This window comes from Martes martes (genome assembly GCF_963455335.1).
Source record: "Martes martes genome assembly, chromosome: X".
NCBI classification, from domain to species: domain Eukaryota; kingdom Metazoa; phylum Chordata; class Mammalia; order Carnivora; family Mustelidae; genus Martes; species Martes martes.
This window is the reverse complement of record NC_137897.1, coordinates 14,498,599-14,526,479: the sequence shown is the minus strand read 5'-3', so window position 1 is coordinate 14,526,479 and position 27,881 is coordinate 14,498,599. Positions and strand designations below refer to the sequence as shown.

The 27,881-nt window shown below is 44.7% G+C and overlaps 1 protein-coding gene across 2 annotated transcripts in view; it reads left to right on the top strand.

Moving 5' to 3' along the window:
• Positions 1–27,881, top strand: part of SH3KBP1 (SH3 domain containing kinase binding protein 1) — a 338,393-nt gene that overhangs the window by 164,594 nt on the left and 145,918 nt on the right. For both annotated transcript variants that reach the window (XM_080831325.1, XM_080831326.1), the window contains 2 exons: positions 13,117–13,220; positions 26,604–26,733. In XM_080831325.1, coding sequence (XP_080687451.1) covers positions 13,117–13,220; positions 26,604–26,733 — 234 coding nt within the window. The remainder of the gene's footprint in view (positions 1–13,116; positions 13,221–26,603; positions 26,734–27,881) is intronic.

Here is a 27,881-nt window from a genome sequence, read left to right as displayed (position 1 = left end):
ACTCTCCAGGGAAGACCTAGCTCACGGTTATCTTATCGAATCTCCATATACATACATATGTGCATTTGGATGAATCAGAAGATATCGCAGATAGTCGACCATAAACTGTCAATTTCAGATAGCATGACCTAATCCAAACACATAGTGATGTAGACTTGTTGGTATTTTTTTTTAAATATTGATGGGATCTTAGTGTTTATTCTGTATCATGATTTGTTAAGCTAGGCTGAAGAGAATCTTGGAGATCTTGCCATACTTGGCGTAGTTCATTTAGAGCTATGCCCCTCGTGAATAGTCCACGTGTTACACCACGAGTAGACTAACCAGTCCCCTGGGTAAAGGACATTTAGGATGATCCAGGTTTTTCACTATTCTAAATAATGTAGCATTGAACATTTTGATATATCTTTGTATATTTCATGTAAGTTATCTAAAGTATAACTTTCTAAAAGTGAAATTGCTGGTTTTCTTATTTAAAAAATTTTTTGGAAGAATTGGTCAGATGCCTCTAATCTCAGTTGGACTTGCTGACCCTATGGTCCTTCATCCTCTAGGGATACCTCAAAGATGGGACTGCAGTGGAAGTCAGGCAGCCCCTCCAGGTAAACCCTGTGCAGTTGCAAGCCCTGGCACAAACTTCCCTCTGCATTCACGGAACATTTGTGCACTCGCCGCCCCGCGGGCACTAGGGACTCACAGGCAGGGAATGACAGCACAGCGGACGAGGGCTGGGAGGAAGAGGTGTGGGTACAGGGCAGCCCAAGTGACCACTTCATCCCTGGTCGGGGAGGGAACCTTGTAGTGCCTTTCGTAAGTTCAGTAGCTAGCAAAGGAAGGGAAATGCTGGGCCCAGTTGGAGTGGGGACACTGAGGTGGTGGCAGGCGTCAGCATGCAAATGAGCTGTCCTGGCCTTCATGGAAGGGAGTGTGGGCACAGAGCTCAGCTGAGCCCAGGCGCCAGATGACAGAGCTCTAGCCAGCCACTGACCTGGGTAATAAGAGGGCCCTTGGCAAGCAGCCTCCTGAAGGCTGTGCCACATGGCTACTCAGGGATCAGGACCGGTGATGTTGCCTCGTGTGGTTCTTTTGTTGTGATGTGCTTCTCCAAAGCCAGTGAAACATTCCAGCAGAGTCCAAATGTTCCATTTACTGCCCTATTTCATATGCATAATTCCTCCCTTACCCCTATGTGTTTTCTTGCAAACCATAGTCTTGAAAACAGGGATTGGGAGTTCTTAGCTTTTTTTTTTTTTTTTTTTTGGAACTACTGTACAGTCTGTCAGTCTGGTGAAGCCTGTGACCTCTCCTCAGAATAATGTTTGTACATGAATAAAATAAAACCCGTAGGATTGCAACGGAAACCAATTATACTGTAATACAGTTACCAAAACACTACAAAAACGTAAGTAATACATATTTCTGTATGGATGCATTAATAGCAGGATCCAGCAGTGGGTCTACAAGCTATCATAATTTTGAAGTAAGGGTGAGTATAAATGATACTTCATGATAACTGCAGTGACCGGGATGAGAAATGAAAAGATCTATCCACATGGAAGCAAATCAGTAAAATCCACAAGTGCTGCCAGTACCAGTATAGTTCGTTGCCTCATATGTGTAGTGAAAAGAAAGGTCAGATTTCAGTTAGAAGATAATCAAATTAAAGATATGATTTTCTTCCCACCCATGTTCAGACCCCTGAATTAACTCTGTCCATGAACCCCCATTACGAATCTCTGCTTTAAGATACAGAAGAAGGAATTGTGGGGATGCACACCTCCCCTTTGCATCAAGGAAATTCATAAAATGCCCAGGCTTCCCCCCCTCTTGATTCTGATGGGGATGAGAAGGGAAATTGTATTAAAAACGAGTCAAAATTAGAAAACAAAAAACACATTTTGACTAGCTGCAATAAAGATCTTTTCCCTTCTGCCTCAAGACAGAAATGTGGAATCTTCTGTCATTCTCGGTATCTCCCAGGACAATGGCCGTTTGGGGTACTGATTTTAAAGAACTGGCAGACTCTAGATTTGTTTGTGCTCTCTTAGCATAGGCAAGGGAGATGACCCCCAGATGAGGATCTCTCAGATTGTAGACCTTTGCTACACCTCCTAGTGGGCATGTGCTCACGCACACTTCCCTCTCCCTTCTCTTGTTCCCGCCCTCACTCCCCCGCTCCTTAACTGTAAAAGTTAGGGGTCTGATCTATTCATCAGCCACAAAGTTTGAGAATGCCTCTAAAAAAAGATGTGTTAAAGGGAGTGTGTTGGATAGAAGGGAGAAATCTTGTTTATGCTCAACAAATAACTTATATTTAGAATCTTCCTTCAGTTTTTCCTTTGAAAATCTGTATTCTCATTTCACTTGAATGACTCTGCATGGAGCATTTAAAAGTAGATCAAACAAAACCCTATAAATATGTTGAGTTCTTTTGGGCATTTTGCCAAAATAAGCCTAGCTAAAGCAGAGAAAAGCAATGTGCTTTATGTATTAGATTTTCTTTTCTGAACATCCAGACTCCATGCCCCAGAGACATGGGGCCCTGTACTGGGGAAGTCAAAGCAGGGATACTTGGGGAAGTGTCTCCTGCTATGGTCTGCTGTGCGTTGGGTCATTTAGATTAACGGGCATCCTGAAAGGCCAAAGCCACCCCCTGGGACCAGCCTAGAGAAAGGGGAAGACCCGAAGAATGATTAGAGACATCACTGACTGTGTCTTCCAGTAGGATTCCTTTATCTTGCTCTGATGGAAAAGGAAGGATGGTGAAAAGAAATTTAGTTGCGCTGGCATAAATCATTAACACGGCTGCCTTTTAACAAATTCACGAATGACAAGATAAGTGGAGAAAAGGGTGGGCATCAGGTGGCTGCAGACCCTTCTGTGAAGTAGGCCTGAACCCGTCACTGCAGGGGGAGAGGTAAGAAAACTGTGGTGAAGGCCATGAAGTGGCAGAGAGCATGAGGAGGTCACAGAGCTGGGTCCTCTAGATTGGACGTCTCTCCTGTGTCGTGAAGCCCCAGACACTCTTCATGCCTTTAGTGCTATCCGTGCAGACCCCGGGTAAATCCAAGTTATACATCCTCTCCATAGCCTAACTCATGGACCACCGATAGAAAATGGTTGAGCGCGAGGGCATTATGGTGGTAGAAGTTCTTCATGCCCTTGGTACCTGAATTATAGATGTGGCTTCTCAAGGAATATCAGGTATTCTTTTTTTTTTAAAGATTTTATTTATTTATTTGACAGATAGAGATCACAAGTATGCAGAGAGGCAGGCAGAGACAGAGAGGAGGAAGTAGGCTCCCTGCTGAGCAGAGAACCCGATTCGGGGCTCGATCCCAGGAACCTGAGATCATGACCCGAGCCGAAGTCAGAGGCTTAACCCACTGAGCCACTCAGGCGCTGGGGAATATCAGGTATTAACATTGAAAATATCCAGAGGCAGCATCTCTTTAACACTGGAAATATCAGAGGCAGCAGAAGCCCAGTTTGTTTAATGGATGGTCCCTTTCTATATCACACTAGTGGAAGAAAGTTGACAGCTTTGATCATATGTTAACTGACTGACTTTGAGACTATCTTCAGTGGCTTCTTTAAAACAGGACATTAGACTCCGAAGCCTGTAGGACTGAAGGAAGACTAGATCAGGGATTTGTGTCCCGCCCTCTGCTTCTACATCAGTAAGAGAGAGTGGGCATTTGTGATGAAATGGCATCCTCATAACCATCATGAGGAGTGTGTGGGTGTGGGGAGATGAGTGGCATTTGTTGAAGAAGGTATGCAGGAACGAGTTGACAGGTGTCAGAGATGAAGGGGCCCAGGCAAACAGATGAGGCCGCTCAGCAGGGGTTCCTGACTGCTGGGATGAGGGCAGGGCTAGGGGAGGGCAGTGGCTGGGGTTGGGGAGCCCAGACGAGGCTCCTCCGTGGCTGGGTGTGTGCATGTTCCTGTGAGTGAGTGGGCGTGAGCAAGCTCAGAAGACAGACACAGAGCCCCACGACCCCCATGGCCTCCTGCCGCCGGGAGGGAGATGGCCCGTCTGGGCTGTGTGGTCTGCGTGGTCAGGCCAGGAAAAATGAGCAGGCATCCATAACCGATAGGGTGTGATGGGGCTCTTTGGGCTCTTGTAACAGCGTCTGATCATAGTAATACGTAGTGCGGGCTACAGGTGTGGAGCTGTTTCTCTGGCTCACACCTCCTGCTGTCTTTATGGACCAGCCGTAACCAGTTGAGACCCCCCCCCTTGACATTCAGCCTGTGACACCACTTTTCCATCTGATTCAACTGGTATTTATTTGTTTACTTGGAGAATAGGAACTAACTTTACTATTAATGTCATCAAAGCGTAATCAGAAAAATGTAAGTTTCATAATGCATGATAATTATTTTAATAAGCAAATGTAGTGATTTTTTAAAAATTATTACAGTGTATTATTACATGCTCTTTGTAAAAACAAATTGATGTACAGAAACATTTATGTGAGTCTCTCTTTATACTCTCCTAATCCCCCTTTCCAAAAATACCACTGTTAATTTGGGGCATACCCTTCCATACCCTTTTCTGTGCTTGCACAACCGGGTTCTTGTGCATAGACCCCTTCTTTCAATTATTTAATTCTATCAGTCCTTCACATATTAATCGAATGTTGGATGAATCCATTTATTCATTAATATTTCTTGAGCGAATACTCTGTGACTAGTTTCTGGGTGATCGAAGTAAATCAGGGTCCAGGGTGGAGGTTATAGAAGGAAGGAGGGAATGTGTATGTGTTTACAATGTTGGGAGCACATTGCAAACTTTATGTGATTTTCCCTTTTAATTTAACATATTATGGAGACCTTTTACATGTCAGTACATGCAGAACTGCTTGCTCAATTTAAAAGGCTGCTTGGTTTCCCATGGCCTGGCTATACCATGCGGCCGTTCCCTTTCAGTGGGCATTCAGGATGTTTCCTGTGTAGGTCTCTGGCCATATCAGCATTTGCTATGAGAAACACTGCTGCCCTGAACTTTCTTAAACAGGTATCTCTCCCTACTTAGCTATTTTCTCTTCTCCCGGGACTAAATTTAAAATCCAATATACATAATTTCTCGCTCAGTTGTATCCCTGCTCTGTCATTGGGTATGGGTGATTGAGCGCGGACCGTAACCTTAGAAGAAAGCATTTAGGAGCGTATCAGGCATTGTTTAATGCTTCAGAGTACACTGTTGGAGAATGTGGCCCTTTTGACCCCGTGGCAAGATGACGGGCCAACATCTTTCTATCCCTATAGCTGCAACGATTCAAGGTGGCATCAGCTTTTAAAAAAAAAAAATGTGATGAAATACACAAAATGTAAAATTTACCATCTTAACTGTGTCAGCATTGGCTTTTAAGCATGTGTGGGTGGGTGCCCTGTTTAACACCAGGTTGAGGCTTTAACTCTTCCCCTCTACCCTTTCTGTCCTTCTCCAGCATCCCTCTGACTGTCTAAAAAATGTTTGTTCCCAAAACAGTGACCCACAGACAGAATGTGGAATAGGTTCTCATTAGTTCATTCATCCATCAATCATCAAGGATGGATTGGGTGTCTGCTTTAACAGCCCCTGAGCTAGGTGCTGGGGATCAAAGACAAGTTAGAGAGGATCATTGACCCCCAAAGGGAACAACTGAAACCCATCAACTAAGGATGAGACTGTGTATCTGTGTATAGGATTCCTTCCATCATATTTTTTAGACCTTTGTCTCTCATTGTCTTCTTTTGGGCTATCTGCCTGCTTCTAGGCTCCCTCCCCCAAGCCCACCTGCACACCACTGACCCCAGCCACTTCTCTCTATAGCACCGTTCTCATCACATCTTTTAGTCATTTCTCTGTCCAGAAACCTCCTCTGGGCAAGTTCTCATCCCTAGCTCGTCATCTGAAGTCCCCCAGAAATGCACACCTAATGTGCCTTCCTGGTATTACCCTGGGTTCATGGAAGAAGAGGGCTATAGACCATGACTTACTTAACACATGGGCCTCACACAAGTTATCCAGCCTTTCTGTGCCCTTTCATAAAGATGGGAGCAGCATCCCTCACCTCACAGGGTCAGTCAAGAACTTGAGGGAAGGCATGTAACATGCCTAGCTCGGTTCTTGGCACATGGCAGACACCTCATCAATGTTTGTCTCCATCTCCAATAGGATTCAGTGGATTTTCCTTTGGTGACTTTTGACTTGACCTGCCACCCTTCCCATCCCCCATGGTTTTGAGGCCCTCATAGATGGTTCCCTACTGATTCTACATTTTCCTCCTGTATTCTGGGGGGATTGGGAACAAATGAGCACTGGCATAGCTATAACCTGTTTTCAGATGAACCTTCCCTTTGAAGTAGCAGGCAAATGGATTAACGGTTTTCTGCCATGCACAGACGTTGACCATAGGCAGCCCTAAGAGAATCAAGGAGGCTCGTCTCCAGGGACCAAACAGTGCTGGTTAATTAAATACCATACATTTCCACTGTAACCATCCGGCCAGAACCAGAGGGGTTTCGCAAGAAAGACCCACAAGTTCCTCATCTTTCTGGCATGCCTTCAACCTCTGAAGTGTCCTCCTCTTCCTCTGAGTTACGTTGCATTAGAAGAGGATGAAGATTGGGAATTTTCCCAGCAAACGGTATGATGCTGGGTCCAGCAAGATCAGTCATTCACCTTTATCTCTTCCCCTGCACCTCAAATCCACTGGGTGTTTCGATTAAAAGGGGTGAGTCTCCACATTTGTTTAGTTTACTTTGTATTGTCTTTCTATCTTGAAATAGGAAAGGCCCTTTACATAAATTGAGGTTTCTGCCTCAAGAACAGCCTCTTCAGGAATCTGGAATGTGCTCAGTTAAGTTGGGGAGTTGCTGCACCCCCAGCAGTGGTGGCTAATGGATCCCAGAAGCCACCACCATCTTTCCCATCCCCCACTCTCCCAGGAGCACACTTTCAGAGCCAGAGGCTGTTTGGTAAAACTTCTTTAAAGTTCTGTGAGATGAAAATCACAGCGTGGCACCATTCACCTGGGTTATGTATTAGCCTAATATTGCTAGATGAGCTTGATTTTTCTCCCTTTTGGGAGAAGAAGCTGAATGTAGAACACGTATAGCACGTTCCCGGAAAATCCCATTTGTTTTTGGATAACCAATCTGTCTAGATGTCTCTTGACCCTGACCATTTGTTAGATTCACCTGAGGAGCTCTTAAAATACAGAAACCCAGACCATTGCAACCTAGACCATTGCTAAAGGGTGGGGCCTGGGCATCTGTATTTTTCCTCTCTCCCCAAATTTTTATTTAGAAAAATTTCAAATGTACAGGAAAGTTGTAACAGTATTACAATGAACATCCATCTAGATTCCCCCATTATTAGCACTCTGCCACATTTGTTTTCTCACTCTCTCTGTGTGTATGTATATGTATACACACATGCGTGCACATATGCGTGCACACACACACACACACACACACTCCTTTTTTCCTTAAACAATTTGAAAGTAAGTTACAGATATCAGGACACTTGATCCCTAAATACTTGGAAACAAGGACATTCTCCTCTGTAACTGCAGCAGGGTGAGCACATGCAGGAAATGTAAAGTTAATATAATGCTGTCATCTAGTATTGGTCCATATTTAGATTGCCCCAGTTCTCCCAACAATGCCCTTTATAACCTTTTAAAAACCCCAAGTGCAATTAAGGGTCACATTATATTTAGCTGTTGTGTCTCTTTACTATTTTTAAATCCTAGAACAGTTTCCTAGCCTTTAAAAAATTGTATGTGATAGTAACTTAAGGTTTTTTTTTTTTTTAAATCAGGTCAGTTTCTGTGGACTGTCATCATTTTGGATTTGCATGATTGTTTTCTCACAGTCAGATGTAGGTTAAATGTTTGGGGCGGGAGCATTCTACAGGTGATGTTAAGTCTTCATGCGTTGCATGAGGAGTGTCATTATTGACGATGTGAGCTTTAAGACTGTATCTGTCCGGTTTCTCCATTCTAAGAGGACCGCTTTCCTTTTGTAATTAATAAATAATCTCTGGGGAAATACTCTGAGACTGTTTACATATCCTAATCCCCAACAAGGTTTCACCCAGTGGTTTTAACCACCATTGATTCTGGCCAGAATCACTGGCTGCTCATGATGCCTGTAAAATAATGATTGTCTGTTTCTATCATTTCTCCATTTATTAGCTGACATTCTTTTTTTAAAAGACTTTATTTATTTATGAGAGAGTGAGAGCATGAGCAGGAGGGAGGGGCAGAGGGAGAGGGAGAAGCAGACTCCCTGCTGAGCAGAAGCCGGATGTGGGCAGGAATCATGACTTGAGCCGAAGGCAGATGCGTAACTGACTGAGCCACCCAGGTGTCCCTGACATCCTTTGTCTAAAGGAGAGCTTTTGCTTCTTGCCCTGCCCTTATCTATCTAATCTTATCCGTTCACCTGGCTAGGTAGCTATTAACCTAGCTACCTATTGAACTTACCAGTCTGGGCTCAGGAATTATTTTGGAAATGCATAAGTGATAATACAACCCTCAGTACAAGCTGTTACTATCCCAGATTTGGCCAATGGAATCCCCATCAAGTTGATCTCTGTGTCCTTTGGAAAGTACCCCTCAAGTGTTTGAGCAACTTCACTCATGTTAGCATTAGCAGATACTCTGTTCTCGCTTGGTGTTCTCTTTGCCCCAGCACTGGAATAAGCCATGAACCCGTGGAGACCTAGTTCTCCGGAGACTGCTACTGAGATTATGAAAGCTCCCAGGTGCCAAGACTGAGAGGCACTGGTTATAGTCCTCTAAAGGGAGATTACCTGTTCCCGCAAGGTGTTTTCTCCTTGTCATCCATTACGACCCGTTGTCCCCTGTAATTAGTGGCATTGATTTGTTACTGAAGTTTAGAGTTTTGTGGGAGGCGTCCCTAGGTGATTCAGGCCCTCGTAGTTGCACTGGTGTTCTGTCATGGAGGATATGAGACGTAACCAAAAAAATAAAAAAATAAAAATAAAAGCTGTGTGAGTGTTGAAAGTTTTCAGTTGACCCAAAGACTTCTTTCTACCACTGCATTATTTATTGTTGTATTTTTTGGTCATTGAAGTTTTCACATGTTGTAAGACCTTAGGAGATGCTAAAATATAGATGAGTTTCTAAGGATGGGTCATGGCGCCCTTTTTAGTTTCTGCTCTGTCATTTTTAGAGAGTGTGTGTGTACTTCATTTCCTCCCCTTCCAGCCAGTTTTCTTTCATTAAAATATCCAGCAGCTGTAAGGAAATGCTCCTGATTTGTGGGTTTTCACTTCCTGGTTTCACATCTTAAACTGCATCCCACGTTGGCCCAGTGAGTCCTTTTTGCCGTCTCAAGACCCATAGCTGAGAATTCTTAAGAACAGTCGGACGTGGGAGGCAGTGGCCCTGGACTTGCATCCCCTCGAACTGTAAGACCTCTGGTAAAACACTCAATCTCTGTGTCTCTGCCTGCTTGGAAAAAGGGGGTTGGGTGTGAGGATTAGGTGGGGTAGTACATATGCAGTACTCAGCAGTCTTTGGCACACAGTAGGTGCTCAGTAAATGCTCGCTGTTATTATCTTATTACACAAAGCTGGCCACGAATATAAGGGTGGGAATGAACGCGGCCTAGTGTGGACATTGCAAGTGTGCCTGCCTTGGCGTCCGTGGCCTGTGTTTTGACGTGTGAATGCATGGCCAGGTGTGTGTGTGGCTGTTGTATGGTATGGCGATGAAGGAGAGATCTGTAAGGTGTGCCCTGTCAAGTCTGCCTTGTCCACACATTTTTTGGTGGGACGTGTGCGCATATACGCTTGCATGTCCGTAAAACCTGCATGTGTTACTTCTTGCGGTTGTATCTTGGGAGTTAAGTGGTCCTACCTAGAAAACACACACAGTGGCAAAGGACGGTGGCAATGGCCCTGACACGAAGGAGGGAGAACATATGTACTCTCCTCTTTCTAGTTGTTCTGATATTGATTTGTATTGTTGGCCATGATCAGCAAATGCATTTAAATTTCTTTCAAGACCCAGTTTATTCCCTAGAAAAAAAGCCCAAAGTAATGTGTGAGAATGAGTTCATGTGGATTGGGCTCTGGGAGTGAAGGTGGTAGCTCAAGTTCAGGGATGCTAAGCCACGGCCTTAGGCAAAGTCATCCTTATTCTTCTCCAGTTTATAGCAACTATTGAAGGGAGATGACATTGTCATCTATGTACCTCCTCAAGGGAGGTCAAGACTGAGCAGTAAACATCAGTGAAATGCTGGGAGGGGGGAAAAATGGCCAATGACATCCTTAAACTCCCTTAAATGTTGGATGGACAGAGGCACCTGAAATGCAGTGTCTCCTGACATTGACCACCCACCTTGAACTGGGTTTTAGATTGGGTAGATCTGGCAAACAAGACTGGAACGGTGAAGTGCAGAAGTTGAGGCCTAGAAGAGCAGCGGTCTGGGAATTCACATGAAAACCTGAGGCTCTGTTACACAGTGTCGCACAAAGCAATTAAGTTCAGATTACAGAGAATGTGGGACGAGATGTGAGCAGAATCGGCTCGTCCAATGTTGAAGGAGACCTCTGAACTCAGGCCAAGCACTAGCTCAGTGTCCTTGGATAAGTCACTGAACCCCGATTTTCTCATTTGCAAAATGGTTGCTCGTTCTGGCTCCTTTCTATTTCTTTTTAACTCAGGTGGTGGCAGGGTGAGATTGGATGATGGATAGCAGAAGTGCTTTAGAAAAGACCACAAGTTATCCCAGTGCTGCAGCGAATAACGGTTTCTGCCCAGGGTCAGGTCAGGTGGCCTTTACCATCAGCAACCCCTGCATACCTCACTGTGGGGCTTGCTTTTCTTGGTCCTGTATGTTGGCGATGTGTTTGATAGGACTTGGTGCCACCAACGAAATAACCTTCTTAGAGGCTTTTAAGAACTATTGATGAGCCTGGCAGACAGAAACTAGTAAACGCGTCTTTCTTCCTGATACCAGACAGGGCTTTAGAGAAGTCAGAGGCAGAGATTTGGTTCAAGAGCAATCTGATTATTCTGTTCCAGGTCCTGAGTCTGTGGCGTTAGTCTCTCCTTGAAGAAGACATCGCTCTCTCTTTTGCCATTTGCGTAGCTTCGGGTTACATGCTGTTTTTTACAGAGGGTTTTATAAAGAAATGAACTTACATGTAACCGCATTTTATGATTTCAGCCAGCACTGAGTGTTCAGATGTTATTTTCAAGTCACTTTTGTCCGGACTGGTGGCTTCTCTGCTTGTGTGTTTGGTTTCGGAGGTTTGCGTGTTGACTTGTTCAGCATTTAGATTTGTATGTGCAGCGTTTGCTTTTACCATAACATCTAGCAGATAAAGCTCTTCACCCATTTAGGGTAGAACTTCATCTTAAGAGGTGTCTATGGGGGGGCAGGGGAGTCACAGGGAGAAGGAGGTGGGTGCCAAGATCGCCTTGCCGTCATCTTGATCTTCTGAGCTAGAATGGGGAATCCGTACCCTTTACAACAAGAGTGCTGGATTTGCCTCTCATTTCATCGGACACCGTGGAATCACAGGAGAGAACTTGGCCCCGGACTACCACTCTTCCTCACTCCCCACCAGGGAGAAGCCAGCTGGGATGCGCCTTCACTGCCCGGGAGAGTCGGGTCCTCTGTGGGTCGCCCTGTGCCGCCTGCGGACAGTGCTGGCGGCACCTGGCAGTTAGCCCGAGAGCTCTGCCTTTGTTCTCATCAGGCCCAGGCGGCTTGTGGTTTTGTATGAAGGGGTGGAGTGTATTTGTACAGTTGCCAAAGATGTGATTAGACAAGATATCGATTCTGAACTTCTGCCCCCTTTCTTCTGTTCGACTCGGTTCTTCCGTAGTGAGGTTCAGGCAGAGAAAAATGGAGCGGAGAGAACTAGGCCACTGGCTTTTGAAACATATTGATCAGTGAGCCCATCAGATGGAGCAAAGACCTTCCCCTTTGTATGATGTCATGCTGCATGGGGGCCTCAGTGTGGCCTGTGATCACTCCTGCAGGGGTTTGCTTTCGCAGGGAAAAGACTAGAAAAGGAAAAGAATCACTGTAGGCAGTATCCAAAAATAATGTCAGCATTTCTAAATGTGTTTCCTTGAAGTCGTTGATCCCTTTGGTTTTCTAGGCCATGTGGTGGCAGGAGGGAACAGTGTGAGGTGGTCAGCCTTGAGCGACAAACTTCGGAGCAATGCGGGTGTCACTTCTCTGCTATCCACCTCTCCCCGGCTTGGGCCTCCGCTGCTGCCTATCTGTCTGTCTCCCCACCCCACCCCCATCACACATACCACATGCATGTTCTTTCTGCCCACGGTGCATGTCTGTGGTGTGGACAGTCGCATCTGTACTTGAACCAGCTCTAAGCCAGGGCCTCCCAGTTGGGCCGCTCTGGGTGAGCGAGATGCTGTGACCTTGAGTGCCCTCCGGTCAAGTGAAGTGTGGTTCTGGCTTTTATCTTGATTTGCCTGGGTGAAGCAGCCAGGGATCCTGCCAATGGGTCCCCTGGGACAGAGGGAAGAGGACTGAAGTGGATTTGTTGAAGCCCTGTGGGGCATTTGAAATGGCACCAAGGGCAGGCTGAAATCTACTAGCCTTTGCTTATCACGCCTGAGTTCCAGCGTGTTGAAAGGGTGTTGATTAGTAAGAAAAAGGCCAGGCTACTTTATCTTTTCCTTTGCACATTTGGGAAAAATTTCCTCTGCCTTGCTAGCATTAGAAGCAGACCATTCTTTTTATTCTACCATATCACATCAGCTTCCATTAAAAATCAACAGCAGCAAGTACAAAGCCCCATCCGTGGAAAAGCGTTTAAGGCAGCACTGTGCCCCAGCGCTTCAGGGGAGGGCTTCTTGCCTTCTGCACCAGCGGATCGGTTTCTCATACCCATGCCTTTCTGACCCAGCAGCTTTTAAAAGACCAAGAAGCATTGCTCTGCTTTCTACTGCCTCTCTCTGAGACCAGAGCTGCCGTGCCTCTAGCCATGTCCCAGAGAGCATATTTGAGACAAGTCAGCTTAATTTGCCTGCATGCCTAGGAAGCCTCTCTTTAAAAGCCAGTTTTAAGCCAAGAGCTGTGTCTAAATATTTTGCTTTTCCCATTCAGGCGAGCGACGGAGGCGCCGCTGCCAGGTGGCATTCAGCTACCTGCCCCAGAATGACGATGAGCTTGAGCTGAAGGTCGGCGACATCATAGAAGTGGTAGGAGAGGTAAGTGTGCCAGGCGGGCGGGTGGGTGACCTCGTGTGGGCGCTCAGGACCCGCCCCTGGTTGGCCTTGGTGTGGCGGATGTTAGAGCCTAAAGAGACCTTAGACGCTATCTGGCTGAGTCTCTTCTCCGAGGAACTGGGTTCCCAGACAGGAATGCCACCAAGCCCATTAGGAGCAGGTGTAGGCCATTTGAAATTACAGCCTTTCTCACACAGTTTACAAAGGCTTCTGAGATCCCGGGCCACTGCCACAGCTCTTCTCCTCTCCTTCAACTTCCAGTAGACTCTGGCTCTGCAGAGTGACCCTGAGTCGTCTCTTAAGGGTGAATTCAGTATTCATCATGGGGGACACTGTGGATTCTAAAGGAAGGAGAAGAAGGGACATTTATAGAAGACTAGTAGTATGTGACAGGCGTGACAAGGTTCTTTACACATTGGCCCATCGGGTGGCCCATCGCAAGCACTTTGTTTTGTGGATGAGGAAAGGGGCTCAAGAGACTCTAGAAGGAAAGAAAAAGAGAGTGACCCTGGAAGAGTCAGGGCTGAGGGTTAGAGCGAGGCCCACCTGGCTGCAGACCGATTGTTCCCTCCACTGCAGCACATTCCCTTATTGCTGCTTGGTCCTGGGTACTCGGAACCACGCCTGCTGGTGGAGTATCCCACCATGCACTGACACGGGCCTCTCAGGCTCCGCTCCCCTGTCCTGGGAAATCCTGGGCTTCAGACTTAGAACCTTATCATTCATTCTGATTCAACTCATGTGTCTGTATATAGAAATACAGTTCTCCGAGAGCTTTGGTTTCATGAGTACCACTGGACCTTACAGAAACCCATGATCAAAAAAAGAAGCTAGAAGTCAAGGAGGGGATTAAGTGAACTGTGACTTGGGTCCAGGTAGCAGGGCTGAGGCCTAGCCACCAGATTCCCTAGTGCTCATATAAACATAAAGTGAGCATGCGTCAAAGTTTTATTTAACTTATTAACGAGGGGATCTGCAAGATGGTACGGTTGGCTCAAAGAGAATTGTGGAAGAGTATTTATAATGACTGAGAGAGAAAATACTTGATTCAGATTGCTAAGGCAGATGCAGAAGTACATACGATCCCACAGGGCAGTACACTGCAGCCTTTGAGGTTGTCTCTTCTCCGGGATAAGGCACTTGTATCTCCGGCTGTCCAGATTTACTTTCATTGCTATCTGAACAGAATCATTCTCATCACTTTTGGTTTTCTGCTGGTTAACATCCGCACTAAGGGAATCATAGTGAATAGGGTGTCAGACAAAGATACATATCTCTCAAGAATCAGTTACTGGGACTCCCAGTGTGGCACTGGGAGGACACAAAATAACCCCTATTGCCTATTTCCTAGTTTTGGAGAATTTGTATTAATAGGTCATTCATCATTTTGGAGAGAGAGAGTGTGTGTGTGTGTGTGTGCAAGTGAGCGGGGGAAGGGGCAGAGGGAGAGGGAGAGAGAGAATCTTAAGCTGAGCGCAGAGCTTGACTCTTGGCTCACTTTCACGACCCTGAGATCATGACCTAAGGTGAAATCAAGAGTTGGATGCTTAACCAGCTGAAATACCTGGGCATCCCTCACTCATCATTTTGTATCCCCGTTGCCAAGCAGGGCACTTAGGAGACATTTGTCGAAAGCTGACTGAGTAAAACATGAATGGACAACAGAGTAGAACATTTATGCCAGTGGTAGAAGGACAAATTTCGTAAGACCAAATCCATGCAAGAAGTTCCAAAGGAAAGAGGAAATAGTGTGACTAACTTTTAAAAAAAGTTAAAATTTTGGTATAATTTGAAGAAACTTCAGCAAAAAAACCCCCAGAGAACAAGAAATAAGAAACATTGTACAATAAATGATCATGAAAAGTTATTATATATATCACATATGAAATTATATTAAATGGGTACTATAACGATGATAAATAGTAAATAAATCTGCCATAAACACAAATCCCACAAAGGGAAAGAAAAACCTTTACCGTGAGGAAATGTTCCACACTGCTCTTAATTAAATAAATGCAAATTAAGGCAATAATGGGTCCTGCTTTTGAGAATCCTAAGAAAACATTTTGCGGTTAAGACTTGGTTAAGACTTGCGGTTAAGACGAGGAGAAGTGACGACTTTGTATATCTTTATGATCCTAATACGAAGCTATTTAGCAGGGTATGTCAAGAGCTGTAAAAAGCTGATCTAACATCCTTTGAGCCAGTAATCTCACTCCCAGGAATTTATCCAAAGAAAATGGTTAACAGAAAAAAAATATGTGAAACATGTTAATTGCTTGTGATAATGAAAAATAATCAAGAGAGAGAATAATTATGTGAATTAAGTGATATTATTCAGCTAGAAGATTGTGAAGACATTAAGATGGTAAACCCAGAGGTCTTTAAATCTGTATTTATTACAATACTGTGCACTGTAATTTTCTGTTAAATTCTGCTAACCTGAGAGCTTTTCAACAGCAGGGATCTGGTTTTGATCTATCTTAAATTACGTGGTACCTGGAAGAGTGCCTGAAACCTAGTATGTACCTTAATGAATGTTTGCTGAATAAGTAAGTGAATAAATGGAAATATGAAAAGATTTTTTTGCAAAAGAAATTAACAGGTTGGGACACAAAATTGCATATACTAGGATGCAGCCATGTAAAATACATCTCTGTCTGTGTGATTGAAGACTGTAAGGGAATGAGAATTGAAAATGGTTGTGTCACAAGAGCAGTTTTTCCTTTAATGTTGTAATAATGTTTTATGAAATACAAAGCAAGATGAGGAAAATTATTAACACACTCCTGGGAGATAGTGCCCACCCTCCCCTGCCCCTTGGCTGTAGGGAATGCGGGTGTGGATCACTGAAGGAGAGGAGGGATCACAGTTGTTAGTTAACTCTTTGCATGGAGATGACTTAGGACGTCCCTGCTGCTGGCAGGACCAGCGTCCTGTTCAGTGCCAGGCTTCATGATGGTCTTGCTTCCCAGAGGAAAAAGGAAAAATATGTAACCTAGGATATTTATGTAAAATAAAACATAAAGGTTGGCCTTTTCAACCACATTTTAAAAATTATATGATCGAAAATGAGTTTTCCTATTATGTCAATTGACTTGTAATATTGCAGATACTGGGCCATTGTCACTGCATATTATAAAATATGTCTTTTTATAATGGATGTATAAACGCCAGTGGGTATTTTCTCATTCCACCGGAAACTAAAAATAAACATCCCAAATCAATAAGAACTCTTCAATCACAGGGATAGATTGAGGTAAGACCATAGTTTTAGCTTTGCAAGACTTGGAAACCAGTCAATCTATTGGACAATAAAAATATGATAGATGATATCATGTATATGTGTCTAAATATGTTATATTATTCTTTTTTTATGTTATATTATTCTTGTCTGATTAACAGATTGATCCTACAGTCTTGCAAAGCTATACACACACACACACACACACACACACACACACACACACACCAATGCACACACACACACCCTACCCCAAAGGAAAAAAAAACAGACAACTCTTAGGAGGATTTTGGAGGTATGGACTGGTTTTTTGAAAAGGGTTGAATCAAGTAGAGAATCTTAAAACATGATATTTCATATATATTAATTCAGTTAGATATATATCTTATTTAAGACAAATTAAGATATTTTATATCTTATATAATTTTGCCTGAAAATATAAAAATGTACATTCACTTGCCATTTGTCACCATAAGCTCATAGGGTCAAGGTGTTTTCCTTAAATATGGGTTTGTTGGTTTGAGTGCCATCCTCTCTGCTTCCATAGTGCCTCCTTCATGATTTCCATCAGTTTCTTTAAAATGGATTGATACTAACACAAGGAAAGCAACCAGAGGACCCCCTCCTTCTAAAGAAAGTTCTGCAGTCCAGTGCCCCCCACCCTGTCTCTTCCGGTTGTCTTATCTGCACCTAATCTGGCAGCAGGTTTCTTTTTTTTTTAACTTCTTTTTTTTTTAACTTTTTTTAACTTTTTTTTTAACTTTTTTTAACTTTCACATCGTTCACCTTTTCCCCTCATCACCACAAACTTTGTCTTCACACTTACCTGTTTTTTGAGCCACGTAACCACATGGTGGGCTCATAGAGCAGCGGCCTGGCATAGGTTTGGGTAGATGCAGCCTGACCCCCGCCTGGCAGGAGCCGACTGCCAGCCCTGAGTGCTCAGGCCGGATGGGCCTGCACAGGGTGGCTCAGAGAAGGAATGGGGAAGGCAGGGCTGGCCGGGCTAAGTGCACCTGGCAAAGTCACCTTCCTCAGAAGAGCACGTAGAATTCCTCTATCTCCTGACTAGAGACAGGGACCCAGCACTCATCGTTAGATTCAGCTTTGTGAACCCAAAGGAACTGGGCTGCCAGTTCGAAAGGAAGGATAGCAGACTGAGTTCTTGTTGTTGTTGTTTAAGAAAATCACTATAAATACACACTTGTGTCTTTTTTGTCCAGAGTGGAGAGGACTGATCAATGTAGGTGAAATTGTAATTATAAGACCAGAGATGGTATATAGACAAGCTTGTCAGGAGTAATGGCATTTGAGGGCCTCTGGAGTTTCAAACCTGGCTTATTGACCTATTTTTTTAAGTGCATTGAAACCTCTGTGTTTTCCTGTCTGTGTTATCCAGAGCCTGGGAAATGAGCCACTTTTCTTCTCATGTTGGATGAGCTTGGTCTCAACAAGTCTGTCTGAGTGGGGGCCCAAGGAATATTCAGAGATTCTTGCTTTTATTTGTTCCTTGTGGTTTGTTTTTGAGGTATTTTTCAGTGGTCCCTAGTCAGGCTCGCTGAAGATCAATGGCTTTCATTTCAGATTTAAAGCCTGACCTGGCCTTATAGTTTGCAAAGATGGTAACTTGCACTTTCAAGAAACATAGGCATCTTCTCATACCCGCAACAGTGGGTTTGGTTCTCTCACCTCGAGTTCAATGAGCTGTTGAAATTCTCCAGAAGTTTAACTCAATCAGACAACCTTTGTGGATACAGATGCGCAGTTATGATATTGTGAATTATAGTAAGAACTATATATATCTGGTCTCTGTCTGGCACAGAGCTCCTAAAACTCTTGGAATTTCCTATAAGAGTGATAAAGGTGTCTTCCCTTATGTTAATGAGGTGACTTTTTGAAACACCTGAGCAAAGAGGCCAGTTGCCAGTGGAGCCAATGGTGTGGTTAGAAATTGGAACTTTCAGTCTCACCCACTGACCCTGGCGAGGGGAGAGGGGCTGGAGGTCGAATCAGGTGCCAGTAGCCAGTGAGTTAATCAACCATGCCTGTGTAATGAAGCCTCCGTTAAAAACCCCAAAGGACAGGATTCAGAGAGCTTCTGGGTTGGTGAACATGTGGAGGTGCGTGGAGAGTGGTGCCTGGAGAGGGTATGGAAACTCCACGCCCTTTCCCCGTGCCTTGACCTGTGCATCTCTTCCATCGGACTGTTCCTGAGTTATATCCTTTTCTAATAAATCAGTGAACTGGTAAGTAAAATGTTTCTCTTGAGTTCTGTGAGCTGCTCTAGGAAATTAATTGAACCCAAGGAGGGGATCATAGGAACCTCTGATTTATGGGTCCAAAGGGTAGGTGACAATCTGGACTTGCAAGTGGCATCTACAGTGAGGGGGCAGGGAACAGAGCAGTCTTGCAGGTCCGAGCTCTTAACCTTGCAGCTGTTTCTGAGTAGAGAGTGTCAGAATTGAGTTAAATGGTAGGACACCCAGCTGATGTCTGAAGAATTGATTGTTGGTGTGGGGAAACCTCTCTCACCCCCACACACATTGGAAGTGGGTCCAGGGATCCCAAATAGCAGGAAATCCTCATTTCATTCTTGGTGTCAGAACTTCAAAGACTTGCCTTTTGTTTTGTGCTTGCCCATGAAAAGTCAAGTTTATTTATTTATTATTTTTTTAATTTATTTTTATTAGAGAGACAGAGATCACAAGTAGGCAGAGAGGCAGGCAGAGAGAGAGGAAGGGAAGCAGGCTCCCTGCTGAGCAGAGAGCCCGATGCAGGGCTCCATCCCAGGACCCTGAGATCATGACCTGAGCCGAAGGCAGAGGCTTAACCCACTGAGCCACCCAGGCGCCCCATGAAGTCAAGTTTATTTAAAAGCTGATTAGTTGCTAGGTAATCCAAGCATACCCAAATTCTTACCCATCAAGGCACCCCTTGCTTTAGAAGGGTTTATCTTTTCCAAAAAAGAGATATCATTAATATAAAAATTTGTTTATTAGAATGTGATAATCCAAAATGCTTGGGCTGCTCTACAGTCATTTCTTCCAATGATTTTGGGTAGACATGTCTGGTGATGTAATTTGCAGAGGTGACAGAGCATGTTAAGGAGAGGGACGTCACGATTAGAAGAAAAGGTGATTAGATTAGCATCATCAGCCCGCAAAACAGACTACAACTGTATAAAAGCAACATATTTGCAAGTCAAAATGTATTTATAAGAGATTTGCATAGCTATGGGATTTATCAACTGTTTGAGCTCTTACTCTGTGACAGAAGCTGGGTTCATGGAGATTTAGAGATTTATTGAACGGAATCTGTCTTGAAACATGTTCAGTATAGTCAGGAAGCGTAAGATATGCACAGCTAAGAAGCTAACTAAGAACCCAGGATGCTAGGAGAGCAGCAAACGATGGCAATGACAAATGAGGAAGGATTTAAAAACAAAGGCACTCAGCAAAGGTAAAGAAGGTGCTTCCGAGAACAAGAAGAACTTCAACACAGGCACGGGGAAGATGAGAAGTATTTGGATTCTTTCAGCAAGCACGGGGTATATTGTGTAAGGTGCTCGGCTAGTCTGGGATGGGGGGGAACAGGGTGTTGGGACAGCCCTGCTCCAGAGTCAGGGATGACCTGTGAAGCTTCCGTGGCGGGTGTGGGGTATCAGGAGCAGAAGCTGGCCCCTGCGACAAAATGCACATGAGATAAGTGACAGTGCCTCCTACACTGAACTTTTTTTTTTTTAAGATTTTTAAATTTTATTTATTTGTCAGGGAGTGAGAGAGAGAGAGAGAGAGAGAGCATAAGCAGGGGAAGCAGCAGGTAGAGGGAGAGGAAGAAGCAGGCTCCTTGCTGAGCAGGGAGCCCCATGTGGGGGTCGATCCCAGGACCCTGAGATCATGACCTGAGCCGAAGGCGGATGCTTAATGACTGAGCCCTCCAGGTGCCCCTCCTACACTGAACTTTTAAAGGAATACCCCCATGAAGGTATCTTAACATACGGGTTTTGTAAGATTAACACAAACCCATAGATAATTTTGTCACCTTTGAATAGTGGCAGGACAAAACTTCAGGATCTTGATTCATCAGAAAGGTTATTTTGTTGGCTTGATTTACTCTTTGCTCAGATTTCCAAGTTGGAGTGATAGTAAGGCTTTAGCATAGGGTCATTTAGGAATTGGGGAACCTGTAGACTAGCCTGTAGCAATTTTGAAGGACAGGACTGTCCTCTTCTCGAGAACAGCCCTATCAAAAACCCTTTCCACTGTGAGGCAAATCATGGTTATAGCTCTGTCTCATTGGGCAGAATTTGCTGAAGTCTTAAATGGAAATTGTGTACGTTTTCTTCAGTCATTCTCTTTTGAATTACTCTGCAGATTTCTCTTTTGAGGGGCCTCTTTCATGTGGAATAGGGTTATTCTCAGAAGAAAGAGGGAATAAAAAATCACTTTCCTATGTGTATGGAATGTTGTGGCCTTGCCAGAAAGAGGTAATCAGACAGTGAACTACACAGGAATTGGGGGAAAATATTGGCCCTGGCCTTTAGGACCTAGAGAACACTTGTCTGTTTGGCTCAACCAGCTTTCCTGTCCCCCACATCAACAGGGATGGTTATTTAAAGCAACTAAAATGGAAAATAATATAGGTGTTTATGCCATTAGGGAGTGGTTCCCTTAAAAATATTTTTTCACTAATTCCACTAATAGAAAAAGATGCTTTCTAGAAACAATTTGTATTTTTTCAGCAATATCCAAAAGGTAAAACTACGTGTTAGAACATTTATGTGACATTCTAGAAAAGGTGAAATCAGTCATAGGTGATGAAAATCAGATAAGTGGTTGCTTGTGGTGGTGGATTGACTAGGAAGGGGCACAGGGAATTTTCTGGAGTGATGAAACTTTCTGTATATTGATAGAGGTATGGGTTACATGGGTGCATATATGAAAACTGATTGACTTGTACTACTAAAACATGTGCATTATATGAATGGTACCTCAATTTTAAAAACTTTAAAAAACTAAGTATTTCTCTGGCATTTAAAAATTTTCGAAAATACTTTCCCTTACCTCTCAAAGATGGGTGAAAGGGCCAGTGTGGAAATTCTCATTTAATTATGTCTGAATACATTTTTAATTCAGATATAATTAAAATTAAACACTGTATTAGTTTTAGACATACAGCATAATGATTTGATACATGTATAGTTATGTTGTGATGAGATTATAGCAATGATACCTAGTTAGAAATTGTTGGGGCACCTCGGTGGCTCAGTGGGTTAAATCCTCTGCCTTTGGCTCAGGTCATGATCCCAGGGTCCTGGGATCTGCTCAGCAGGGAGCCTGCTTCCCCCTCTCTCTCTGCCTGCCTCTCTGCCTACTTGTGATTTCTGTCTGTCAAATAAATAAATAAAATATTTTAAAAAAAGAAATTGTTTTTAAGATCTACTGTCTTACCAACTTACAAATATATGATACACTACTATTAACTATAGTCACCTTGCTATACATTACATCCCTGGGATTTATTTATCTTATAAATAGAATTTTGTACCTTTTGACCCCTTCACCTCTTTCACCTACCCCCCAGCCCTTGACTCTGGCAACCACCACCATGTTCTCTGCATCCATGAGTTTGATTTTTTTTTTTTTTTTAGATTCTACATAGAAGTGAAATTATATAGTACTTGTCTTGCTCTGACTAACTCCACCTAGGGTCCTACCCTCAAGGAACTAGAAAAAGAACAAATGAACTGCAAGATTGGTGGAAGGAAGGAAATAACAAAGATCAGAGTGTAAGTAAATGAAATCGAGTCTTAAAAGATAATAGAAAAGATCAGTGAAACTAAGAGTTTGTCTTCCAAAAAGGTAAGCAAAATAGACAGCTCTTCAGCTAGCCTCACCAAGAAGTAAAGGGGACTCAAATAAAATCAGAAACGAGAGAGGAGAGGTTACAAATGATAACACAGAATGACAAGGGATTGAAGGAGACTAGTATGAGCAATTATTTACCAACAAGTTGGACAGCCTAGAGGAAATGGATAAATTCCTAGACCTATAAAGTCTGAATATATTTTGAGGAAATTTTTAGAAATGTTAAGGTGTGGGCCTTTCCTTAAAGCTTGACTTTTCCGTTTTCTTTCTGGAAAGAGTGGTAAAACAGCTCTAGGAACAATAAAGCCGACCTCATTTACCTGTGCGCCTCTCCCTCCGCCCCCTTCTTCTGACTGAGATTTGGACTACAAAGGGTTAATTGCGCATAGAAAGCCATAACAGCCCTTAAATGGGTTTTTCTGTCTTGCTACTCACACCTGAGGTAGACTTTAGACCTGGTAAAGCTGTTGTTCCCTTTCTCAGCACTGTTTACCAGGTAAAACTTCAATGCTGGTAAGTCGAAACTGTTCTCTGTACCTCGGACAGCCATGGTCATCTTTGTATCCACAGGCGTTCTCTCTGTAGTGCCTTACAAATGTAGATAATGTGTGTAAAATTGGGGGGATGTGTTGACATTTGCCCAGCTGCTTCCCCAACTTCCAGCAGGGCTAAATAGCTAGAGATGAGCTCCTTGGGCTCTGAACCCACTTAGATGCTGGTGACTGTGAAGACACGGGAATTGCAAGGCCCCCAACGCAAACTGTTGAAGTGGTTTTACTGTGTCTTTCTTTCTCGAACACAGCCAGGTGTAAACTACCCTATTTCCAGTTCTGAACCGAAGGCAGGGTTCTCTCTTAGGACAGAGCCCTGGGCTCCAGATCTGGCTGGGTTGGGCTCAGGGGTGCAGTGTGGAGGCTGTTCTCAGCCCAGAGGCACTGCCGGAGGCAGGCTATGGATGAGTGTGTGTTGCGGAGGGTGGGGGGGGGTGCATCAGTTCCCCTTTATTAGTCCCTTTGGGACAGAAATGGTAAGCCCTTGGTGATATCCATAATCCACAGTTTATTACAAAGGGACACATTTCTTTCTCTCTTTTAAATATAGAAACAAACATAAGCAAGCTTGATTTCTAAGCGGGGGTGCACGGGTTCTGTATGGTCCTTTCTTTGTTGCAGGAGCTTCTCAAGCACACTGTCTTTGTTTTATTCACCAGTGAATCTGCCCCAAGACCCTGGAGCAGTGCGGGATAGGTGCTTATTAAATGTAGGTCAAATAGGGAGGGGCACAGAGACCTGGGCTTGGTGGTACTTAATTAAGAACAGTGGCTAACATCATCCTGTCTCTTGGTCCCATTTGCTCCTCACAGCAGAACACATCGTTTTGTGGGGTAATCAGGGCTTCAGAGACCCCCCATGGAGGGCTCCCCTAAATTTCCCTGCTTTTCATTCTTATTCATTCAGAGTGTGGGGTACTGTGCTTTACTCTTTGAATGAATGAGTGAATGAATGAATGTAATCACTCTGGGCTTTACTGTCCTCATCTTAATACAGGAAGTTGAACCCTAGAATATTGCTGAAGAGGGAAAGTGGGAGAATGAGGATCATTTTTTCCTTTTTCTCATATCTCTAGCCTGAATCTTAGAACCAAAGCAGCTGGCTATAAGAAGGGATAGTACTGAAAGGTTCTCGCTGGTACAGGGGCCAGCCCCCCCCCCACCCCGGTGCCGCCGCCATGGCGCCTGTAATGAGAAATGAACCCCCCAGGCCATGAGCGGTGGTTTCGCTGCCTGCCCCTCCACACCACGTGGCTAATGATAGAGCTCTGCTGCTTCCCTGTTGGCCACTCTTCTCAGACTGTGCTGTGACACTGATCTCGGCATCTGGGGGTGTGGTGAGGCAAAGACACCCCTGTCTTCCCGGCAGGCAGCTAACCAATCCCTCACGTCGGGAGTACTTCCTTCGGGGATCTCAGGCTCCAGCTGCTTATTACTGGGAACAGGGATGTTTTAGATACTGTTGAGCTGAATCAGATGGAATTGGCCCAGCTGCCCTGCGCTGTCGGGGATTCTGCTAGGGACTGCTCATTTGCAGTCCATGCCCTTAGTTTTTCCCTCCTGCCCCATGATTCTGGGAGAAAGAAGGTCATTTTATGGTTCCTCATTCAGGACAGGCACAAAGGATCCCCTACCACAAATCCGGTGACTATTTCTATTCAGGCTCATGGCGAATTTTCCCAACCGTCCTAATCCTATAAAAAGCTGCTTGAAAGAATAACACATATCGGTTGAGTCGGCATAGAAACATGGAATGGTTTCAAGTAAAGTGCTGTTAAATGCCACGATGTGGTATTGAATAGTCACTGGGACAGTTGTTCATAGATGTCTGGATTCTTTCCCAAAGATTCTGTGATCACGCAGATATAATTGCCACTCCGCAAGCCTGCCTCCCGTGAGCTCCCTCACAAATGCTCCAGACACCATTCTGATTGTCTCCATTCCACAGGTTCTGTCAGCTTCCCCCTTTCTGGGGTGTCTCACAAACACGCCCCCCTGCCCTACTTATATGTATTTACCATTTCTCCTCTTCAAGGCCAACCTTAATTTTTTATTTCTTTTTTTCTCAAAGCCTTTCTGTAGCATCCCCCACCTGGGTGAGCTTGACTTTGTGCAACAAGTTTGTTTGTGCTAAGTCGTGGCATTTCCCCCATCTGTTTACCTCCCATTGCTAGTTTTTAGTCACACCCATCCTCTCCCTTTTAACCACATGCCCTTTCTACCTCGGTAGATTGTCATCTGCTTCAGGGAGGACAAAAACCATGTCCTATACAGTTTTGTGTCCCTAGTCCCTAGTACAGAGTCATAATACATCTGTCTCTAACACTGATCGAGTGTATGCGCTATCCCCATTGTACAAACAGGAGCCAGGGTTCCTTTGGTAGGAAGTGTGAATGAGGTTATGTAACTGCTGAGCTTCAGTAGGATTTGACCTGGGCTTTTGACTTTAATATTCTTTATCTTTTTTAATTGTTTTAGCTGTTAAATCCTATTTATCAGTTTGAGTTGGTGTTAAAAGCATGTGGTAAAAACAAAACAAAACAAAACAAAAAACAAAACACAAAAAAACAAGTCCAAACGTTCAGGGTCTCTTTCTGTTACATTGCACGGCACGAGTAACAAGCACGAGTACGTGCTTGTTCCCAGAATGTCCTGTTATTTCCCTTCAAGAAGCCACCTCGGTGTTCTGACTTGTGACTTCTGCTCTTCTGTTAGTGGTTCCATCACAAAATCTTGGGATGACTTTTTACCTTCCTCTTGCTTGTCCCAGCTAATTGGTAGCTCAAGACCAGTTACTACCTCAAAGGGCCTTCAGATGCACACCTGCCTTCTCCCTTGTCACCGCTCCCCCACATCCGGCCCTCCCTCCCCTACGCAGGGGACTGCAGTGCGGCCGCCCTCCCTCGCTCCCTTCACCCTGTTGCGCTTCATCTCAGGGTACTCTAGAAGCCTTCGGAAACCGGCAGGGAGTCCTGCTACCTTCCAATTGAGTTCTTAGCTCAGGGCATCTTACCTGTTTTTGTTAGGCTGTCTAGTTAGTTTGGGTAGTCTAGGGAAGCCACTGTCACTTGTTAAATAATGGTTTTCAATGCTTAAAATACAGGATTACAAAAGGGAACCGTTGAAATAGCTATCAAGCTATTTTAAAAGCAAATTTTGATATGCAAATCTGTGTGATTTCCTATTATAATTAATAAATAATTCTGTAATGCAGATATTAAATGACAAGGTCTCCAGCAGGTGTGGTAACTACCACCACTTCCTAGTAGTCCTCGGGGCAAGCGATATCTTGAGATCCCCGCAGCTTCTGTGCTGTGATATGAAAATGTCCATCATTTGTTTGGTGACGAGTCATGGGTCCTTCTACTACGACTGTCTTATCTTCATTTTGTGACCAAAGGAAATGCCAAATGTCAGTCTGACGTTAGTGAACATAAATTGTTAATTCCTTTCCACTTGTGTTTTTGGCCCCCAGGTTCAGTCCGCCACCACCACCACCCCCCCCCCCCCCGCCTTCCTGAGTCTGAATCTCAAGGCTCTGTGAGGTCTGCGATCTCATTCCCGGTCAGCTTGTCAGCTTTGGTTCCTCCTGCTCTCCCTGTGTGGGCTCTGCACTGTGCACCATACAGATGGGAGAGAAAACCGGGAGCCACGGTGTCTAACCTGAGCTCTGCATCTCTGTTCTTCTGTTTGCGTCTGTGCAGGTGGAAGAAGGATGGTGGGAAGGCGTTCTCAATGGAAAGACCGGAATGTTTCCTTCCAACTTCATCAAGGAACTGTCAGGGGAGTCGGATGACCTGGGCATTTCTCAGGATGAGCAGCTCTCCAAGTCAAGTAAGGAAGTCCCCCATGCAAGGGGGGTGGGGGCACCGGCGGGTGCTGCTCCAGCCTCCCCGCTGTTCTGTAGCCCGTGCCGGGGGACGGCGACAGAAGCTCACGAGTACACTTCAGCTTGTGCTGCCTTCACCCCTGTAGTGTAGTGGGTTATCCTTGTAAAGGTGTGAACTGCACACCTTCACGCGTGCACAGGCGGATGCTGTCCATCTCTCGATAGGTGACCATCAGCCTTCGTGCCATTTTAATATTCCCCTATGGCTCATATTACTGTTTCCGTACCCTTCTCTCACTGCAAGTGGATCATTATTTTTTAAATGAACCAAATGAGACTGTATTTCTCAGCGTCCTTTGAGGAACTTGGAGGAAAATGGCACACGCACACACACAAAAACCGTTGGTGGTGAGAGGTGCTGTGTTCGGGACGACTGCGTGCCAGTTTCCTTACCAGTTTGACAAGACAGCTGAGAGGCCAGCCCCACCTTGGGTGAGCATGCGAGTCTTTCTGCGATGGTGAGAACGAACTCCAGGTCTTTCTTTCTCCAGGGCCTGAAGCTCTCCTCCCTCCAGCTTCTCTGCTGCCCTTTCCAGCTCATGGAGCAAAAGGTCAGGACCGGGAAACTTTGTTCTCCCAGTCGCTAACCCAACTTCCCACGTGGGCGTCTGTGTATCTCTCGTGCCGTCTTGAGCCGAGGTCATGGCGTGAATGTCGTAAGAGGCTCGACTGTGTCATGGTGGCGCGGTACTCCTTGGGGTTGCAGACCTCCCTTTCTAAACTCTGTGCTGCCAAAATAATACTGAAACATCTTTCTTTTCCGTTTGGAAAAATCTGACTAGAGCGGTGTTCCCAAGTTAGTTGTGTCTCTTTTATTTAACCAGTAGTCCGCTGGACAGTCTCCCAGTTTGGAGGTAAAGCCACTTCTGGAAAAGTGCTCGGATGACCTTCTTCACTTGCTCTCAGCAGCTCAGGCCTGTACAGCCTGCCATACATAGAAACAGCAGCTCTAGCTGGTTGGCTCACAGGCTTCAGCAGTACCCTTTCCCTCTACTGCCAATGCCAGGGACCCTACCCCTGAACTCCATTCCATCCGAGGGTCTATGCAAGGAAATATGGGAGGTGATTTTGGAGCAAGCGAAGTACCTTGGAG